At 41.2% G+C, this 7246-nt stretch overlaps 1 protein-coding gene across 2 annotated transcripts; it reads right to left on the bottom strand.

Moving 5' to 3' along the window:
* Positions 1-203: 203 nt before the first annotated feature.
* Positions 204-6523, bottom strand: LOC122402413. 2 transcript variants are annotated; one of them, XM_043405179.1, is made up of 6 exons: positions 6232-6523; positions 3704-3769; positions 2479-2544; positions 2254-2416; positions 1718-2069; positions 204-1376 (listed from the first exon to the last, which is right to left on the bottom strand). In XM_043405179.1, the coding sequence occupies exons 1-6, from the start codon at positions 6365-6367 to the stop codon at positions 1194-1196; spliced, it is 966 nt and encodes a 321-aa protein (XP_043261114.1). In that variant the 5' UTR covers positions 6368-6523; the 3' UTR covers positions 204-1193. The 2 variants fall into 2 exon arrangements, with proteins under 2 accessions (XP_043261114.1, XP_043261115.1); XM_043405180.1 differs by lacking the exon at positions 3704-3769.
* Positions 6524-7246: the final 723 nt, after the last annotated feature.

The following is a 7246-nucleotide window of genomic DNA, read 5'->3' as shown; positions in this document are numbered from 1 at the left end:
ACGAAGAGCACAGGGAATGGGAATACGTAATGATAACTGTGCTATTGTGCAAAGATTGGAAGTTGTCAAGTATAGTTACGCGCTGAGAAAGAAATCTCCATCTTCGGGTTCTTAGTGATATTTTCCGAATGTTTTGCAACTTTCGATCTTTGCATAGGACATAGGATCCAGAAGAGAATATTTGGGATTGTTTAAGAACGAAAAACTGATAATACTTCCTATATTTTCAACATATTACAAAACACTTAAAAAAAGAAGAGGAAATAGCTATCTACAGCATTCCATTGGGAGAAGATCCAAGTTTCGGTGAGTCTTCCCTGTCAGCTTACTCAAATATAAACTGTTACCAAAACTTGAACTTTCTCCCCCGCTCAAAGCGCAAACTTTTTTGTTTCTACAGACCATCACGCATCTCCTACATACTACATTATCTTAACAACTTTGTCATGACTTTCCACGATGCTAAACTACTTTTGAACCGTTAACAAGGTAATTACCGCCTCTCCCCTACCGATTTTAATCTCCCTTTTTATAGTAATACGTTACTGGCAAGTAATCGTTGGATCCCTGACACGGAATTGCTGCGTAATATTCGTGTAAAAAAATAAACATCGACTATGGTACAAATTATTCGAAGCAACGTAATTTTTAGACCGTAGTTGCGATAGAAATTCGACACCTACATATCTCTAATCCCTGAACATAGCCTCAACAAATCCCACGGATTTTTTGTTTGAAAATCAACGGTGCAACGAATTTCTATGCGTGGGGGAATTATTACAATTAATCCTTTCGGTGCTGTGGGTGTTTATAAGCGCCCCTTTTATCAGTGAATTCAGCGCCTGAAACGCCTAAAGGTATTCCGGGCGTAACACTCGATAAACATGACTACGAGGCACATTGAAACCTTAGAACTATGAAGGTTCAAGCAACCGTTCCCATTTGCTGAAAATATCAAACTAAATGTTCAAAACTGATTAATTTTAAACGCCATAAACTATTTAGATTTACATGAGAAAAAATATTTTTTGTAATTCGAAGATGTCTTCTTACACCTCCATGAAAGGTTAACCTAAATTAATAATAGTTTTTGCAAACGTCAGATACTTTTTAGAGGTGGTACGCGAGAAAGCTCCCTTGAAAGAATTTGCGTCATCGGTTAATAGTAACAATAAAAGATTAGGTGGAACCTTCTAAGGTATCAATAAATGCGCGAAATCTGGAATTTCGTTGGGTCCCACGAGAATGCTAAATATGTCCTTCATAGTGAGGTGATGAATGGTCTCGTTAACTCTGCCTGCTACGTAACTCTGGATACCAGGAAGTATGTCTGGCTTAATAATGTCCAGCACCTTTGGCGTAAGTTCCTGAAAGACCTACGAATAAAGGGATTAAATCAATTTCGTTCCATCTACGATACCGTTTGTTTGAACAGATTCTTGCATCTGCGCTGCAGTTTCGCTAAAAGGGAACACTGAGACAGCTATTAACAGAACAATAACGATGGCTGCGTTCTCTGCTTTTGATAGGAATTTATATATTCGAAGAACGCGTAGAACCTCATTGTCGTTATTAAAATTGAATAATTCCAGACTGTGTTAGGTAGAAAATAAATTAAAATTTTGGAATGCTCGAAATTTAAATAAGGGGCTATTGTTTATAGTCTGGGTGGTAAACAGAGCGAGTTTTTTAATTATTGAATATTCTTTTTTAGTACCTTGCTCATTATTTGACTGAGTTCCTCGTCCTCCATGAAATTCTCCAATCGCATGTCTATGGACCTCAGCGAGAAGTCGAGATAGAAACTCTTCAGGTACATTCCCCTTGAGTAGCCAAGGACAGTGTTCACGTACAGGTTAAAATCGTATATGTCCGCTTTGAACGGGCCCGAACTGTTCAATTGGAGCATGTCGCCAATTTTTCCAGATATGTTGTAGATGCCCTCGGCGTACACGTGAGGAATGGTGACGTTCCCGGTGATCGTGGGCCCGATCAACGACAATTTCGCCTTGTTGGTCACGAAGGTCGACAAGTTGTGCACCACCAGGTTCTCGATCGTCAACGACACGCTGCGAACATCAATTCGAACGAGGTTCAACGTAAAATTGGAGAACGCGAGCTCAAAGTTTCGTCACTGATCGTCGCTTGGTACTATACTCGGCTAATTTGTTGAGAGAATTGCTCCTCGCAGAAGGCGAAGAGAAAAATACAACCGTTCGATCAGCCTCGTTCGTCGGAACATTCGAAACTTACTTTCCTATTTCCGGATTGTTAATGTCTATGTCGATCTCGTCAAGCTGGAGCGGCTCGAGAGGCGGAAGTCCAAGTTCCGGTATCCCGTAGCGCATCCGGCCGCGAAACTTCTCCAGGAATCTCCTCAGCTTAAATTCGAGGCCCTTGGATGCTGCGCTGTCGACTGTCCTTTCGTCGATTAGCACGCGAATTAAAAAACGAACGACGACGATTCGTTCTACTTACTAATGCCGGTGGTCACCCTGGTCGCGTTGATCAGCAGGCTCTTCGGCTTCTCCACCGCGCTGCTGACTGAAAAAGAAACGAGTAACAACCACGGTTCACTTCCTATTTTCCTCGGCGTTTCCTACGTCGAGTTCGTAATTGCCCCTAAGAAAGCGGTGCGGCGAACGGGTTGGTGATTGGCTAAGCCATTCGATCGGTATGGTTTTTTCTTTTCTTGACAGCGTTCATGCTAGTGAGTGCATTTGTACGAAACGAATCTTTGAACTCGAGTATCTATTCTACATGTTTTTTTTTTATAAGAAATCATCTGCTCTGCAATAAAGTTGTAACGAATACGCCTGAATCCGGGTTTGGAACATTCAAACGAGTTCTTAGAGTCGTTTCGCGTAAACGATTACTTGATAAATAATTTGAAAATTCTAGGACAATGTTTCCGCGAATAGTGAACCCTGTCGCGGAAACACAAGAAGCGCGTTAATAAGCGACCGCTGGGATATATGGTCGTGATATTAATCATGGCTCTGTGAACGGCGGTGTTGAGTTAAATGAGTCCCCGCCAGGCGGTGAAAAATTGTTCGAGATCCTGTGGCGCACTTTGATCAATCTTTTTTGTTTGCACGCGATGGCACTTCATTATTTTTTCGATAACAAGGATGGGCGAAATTTTCATTTATATCTGTTCTTTACGAAACGTTTCATTCAAGATATTAATTGTATTCAACGAGGATAGATGGCTGTTCGTTTTCGAAACTTTCGCTTGCATAAGAATTCCTGGCATTCCCGAGCTCTTTGATAGGAAATGTTTTAAAACAGCACGCGTCATTAATTCCCTTCCGCCTTGGGAACCGATGTGACATCGTGAACTAAGAAGACTCATCGTTCATGGACACTTTTCAGTCCAAGAACGATCAATTTCACCACCAGCCCACGGGGCTCAAGCTACCCGCGTTAGCGTGTATAGTTAGTGATCCGTCAGAAAATTGGCGTTAGCGTGTCGCGTGGTCGCTGAAAAAAAATAGCCAGTTAACGCGTTCCGATCGCCTGACTAATTGCGATCGCAGACAGTTCATTCCACAAAGCTGATTAAACGATCAGTTTTCGATTAGTAGCGTGGCTGCAAGCCTGGTAGACGTCTCGCGCAGAGCCTAGGTCTTCAAACATGATCTTTGGTAACAGTTTGAAGACCGTAGGTATCGAGACTTGGTTCGATCAAAGTATCACATACTGTAGTCCGAGGCAGTGTCCGTCACGCGGTGTAATAGTTCTTTCTGTCGTTGCATGAGTGCCGTCACTGCAACAGACGATTAAACGCACAGTTTCCTCTGGAACGGCGAACAGGCCCCCTCTGCGTCGAGGAACACGCATGGTTGGCCGGTTTGCGCGGGTAAATCGGTGCCTGTGTGAGTGACGATTCACATTCAGTGGGTTCTATAGATCTGTCAGGAAGTTGGACCTTCTGGTGGGTGGAGTTATTGCGAAACAGTAGTTCCGGTAACAATTATATCGAGGATCGATCGAGCAACGAGTGAGATTCAAAGGGTCACGCCGCGGACCGTGTCGTTTCTGCCCCAAAAACGTCCTCCGCGGGTGTTGTCGTGAATATACAAGGTGTTTAGAAACGATAAGACAAACCGAAACATGCATACACAAGTCCTTTACCGTTTTGCGACGAAGAACAATTGGAACTTAAATTTAAAAAATGTAAAACGCGCTTACGTAACGAGATGATCTTTTCGATACGATAAAAACACTTTCTCCTTACGTGTGTAATAAATATTCTATTATTTAACTAGTGTATTCTTCCGTCAAGCATGACGGATGGCTTAGGTTTGCATCGAGCCATTTTCTCAAATTCGACCTTTTTCAAAATTCTACGTAGTTATTTATTTTCTCGTAGCTGCAACAAAAATTTCATCTGAAAGTGCGTACGTACTTTTAATCCGATTTCACCCGGGGCGAAATGTTCATGGACAGCAGTGTATTTACGCAATTTTGTTTCAAGGTGTGCGAATTCCTGTCATTATGCTTTGTGGAAGAGGCAACAATGAGTGGAATCGAAACAACAAACTAGTCGTTGTTATCGTGTATTTTACTAACTTTTTTTTTACCAGCGTGAATCACTCATTCGAGAATTCGCCTCCGTAATTGGCAACGTGCTCGTTTAACTTTAATAGCGTTCATCCAGCTCGTCCGAAGGTAATTCAGTTTCTTAAAACCGCAACGAACTACTTTATAGAGTCATGACGCGACCCTGGATTCTCGCGGTCCTGTGTTTTCAAGTAGTTAATTTTCTACTCGAAACGTTCCTTTGATCATCTTCGTTGGAAACGCGGCAAAATAATTATCACTCCGACGGCGTATTGTCGCCATTCATATGAATTCACCGCGCGAAACTACACACACTGGGTCAAAAGAGTTTCCACACAGCTGACTAGAATTTCTTAGTACGTTACGATGATTTTATAAACATTTTCTTTCTGTTTAACGAGTCAAGATGTACTAATATGTACACAGGCGAATTATGCAGATAGAGATTTATCTTCCGATAATTCTAATAATGTTCGACTCTGATTTACATTGCTATGAAAATGATTGCGTGTTCGTAAATCTTGTACGAATATTAACGACGTGAGCGAATATGTATGATTAAGATTCCAATAAAAGAATATTTGATCCAGACCTTGGCCTCGTCGAAGCGAAAACTATCTGTTGGATTTCGCAATCTATTCTTACGGATCTACGACTCTCGCCTTCGTTAGCAAACGAACAATCATGCTAAATTAATGAATCTTTTGGGTTAAGTTACAAATCCTATTCGAGTGCAATTTCAGCCCCTCGTTGCATGAATTAGTCAAAGACAATTGGAGAATTCTAGCTGCAATCAGTTCCATTCATTTCTTCCACGTTCTCTATCGATGACTCACGATTACTCGTACTTGACTTAATCGAGTTCATTGAACTTCCTTTCGATGTATCGATCATACAAGAGTATAATTTTTATCCAGACTGAAACTTCTTCATTCGTGGAACAATCAAAAGAAACAAACCCGAGGAATTTAATTATCTAAACAACGTGTTTGGAATGACATTGTGAAACAATAATTCTATACCTCAGCAGCAGTTTTAATTATTATTTGTTGTGTCCTGTTTTGAAAGAAATATTACCTTTGTCCTCCTATCAATTAATCAAGATCTATTGTACAAGATAAGTGGAGTAGATCTTCTTCGGCTGTTCCCCTTCTTACCATGTTTTACCACTTTCATTCATCAATCAGACAAGAGTAATTGGACTACCCCATTAGTGTCACAAATTCGCCCCATTTGTTTCCCTCTAATTACTCGCTATTACCACTATATCTGGTCATGTTTGCAACAATTAATGAAACACGATTGTTGCTATTTCCATATTTAACGATGCATCAAGGCCTACATTACTCATTATGCAATGGTTAAATATTAAAATTGGATAAGTCGCTATAAGTCGATGCAAGAATGAAGATTTCCGGGCCTTAAGGCAGATTACTATAAAAACGAAAAACGAGTCATGAAGTAATTGATGCTGAAACTTTGACCGCGTTTCTTTTTAAATCGAACATTACCCAGAAACTATATATTAGACTGGCTTTAAACAATTTCAATATCCTCGACTTCTCTTCGCCTCGAATTTTTGGATTCAATTCCCGCAGTCCAATCTTGTCTCAATCGAACAAACAAACCAACAACGCGAGGACACAGGAGATGAAAAAGACTCACGGAAATTGGTCGCACTGGTCGCCACGTTCCCTATGCCCCCCAGGATGGATGGCAAGGGTTCTTCGGGCTGCGAGGTCGCCTGAAGGGTCGCGCAGACCACCAACAAAACGACACTTCCGGTCGCGTGGAACCGCATGTTGACTGCGAAGCAAGAGGAACAGAAACTGCAAAGAATCACGTTTAAACGGGGAGGATCGACTTGGTCAAAATGTCGATCGAATCGCGTACGAGTAGCCTGCCATTCGCACGAACCGTTCTCGAAGCAGCAGGAACACCGACTGGCAAGATGAAAGAGTTGCGTTTCACGAGTTGTTGAGTCGCTTGTATGTGCATATGTGTACGTGCGCGTCGGTGTATGGTCGCCTCGTGCACGTGCACGACGAACGACGAAAGTGAACGCTACAACCTGGCCAAGGAATGGTGCCCAGCGCGATCCTGATCGATCGTCGCACACAGTGGTGCCTTTTTAAAAAGTATACACATAATGAAACATTTATTCACATATATTTAACTGGACCTATGGATCATGATTTGGCAAATTTTTTTTACGATTTGTTAATTTTGGAAACGACCACGCGGTTCTGAAGTGGTCAATCTGAAAATCGTCCGAAACTAAATTCGTCGTCTATAACTGTATGTGAAATAAATTTTACCTAGTATGTACTTGAATTGTACCAAATTACATTTTTATATCTACGATAGTTTTAGAGTTATAATAGAACGTTTTGAATTTCCATTTCATTTTTTAGTAACGATTGAAGCGAGCTGAAGGTTTCGTTTTAGTCTCATTTTTAAGACCGATGTCTTGCCTTTATTCCTAAAAAAAAATTAGCTGCTACTGCGAAAATTACAGCAATAAACGTTTGTTCTGGAATGCACGAATGTAAACTGATCCATATCAAATGACGCTTGTACCCTCCAGTTATTTGCAATTTTTTAATTGTGTGGTTGTTTAAGACCACATTGCGAGTTCTGCGACGAAATAATCGGACAGGATGGTATCAAACACTCCTTA

This window comes from Colletes gigas, unplaced genomic scaffold (genome assembly GCF_013123115.1).
Source record: "Colletes gigas isolate AHSC1104 unplaced genomic scaffold, ASM1312311v1 Colletes_gigas_Sc00035, whole genome shotgun sequence".
Taxonomy (NCBI): domain Eukaryota; kingdom Metazoa; phylum Arthropoda; class Insecta; order Hymenoptera; family Colletidae; genus Colletes; species Colletes gigas.
Note: the sequence above shows the minus strand (reverse complement) of the source record. Positions and strands in the feature narration are given on the sequence as shown.

What these genes read in the sequence shown, in the direction of transcription:
- LOC122402413 (XM_043405179.1), bottom strand. Translation starts at nt 6,367, where the DNA reads ATGCGGTTCCACGCGACCGGAAGTGTCGTTTTGTTGGTGGTCTGCGCG. An exon ending in GACCAGTGCGACCAATTTCC is followed by an intron (nt 3,770 to 6,231) that starts GTGAGTCTTTTT and finishes CGTCTGTTGCAG; the next exon opens with TGACGGCACTCATGCAACGA. An exon ending in AACAATCCGGAAATAGGAAA is followed by an intron (nt 2,070 to 2,253) that starts GTAAGTTTCGAA and finishes TGATGTTCGCAG; the next exon opens with CGTGTCGTTGACGATCGAGA.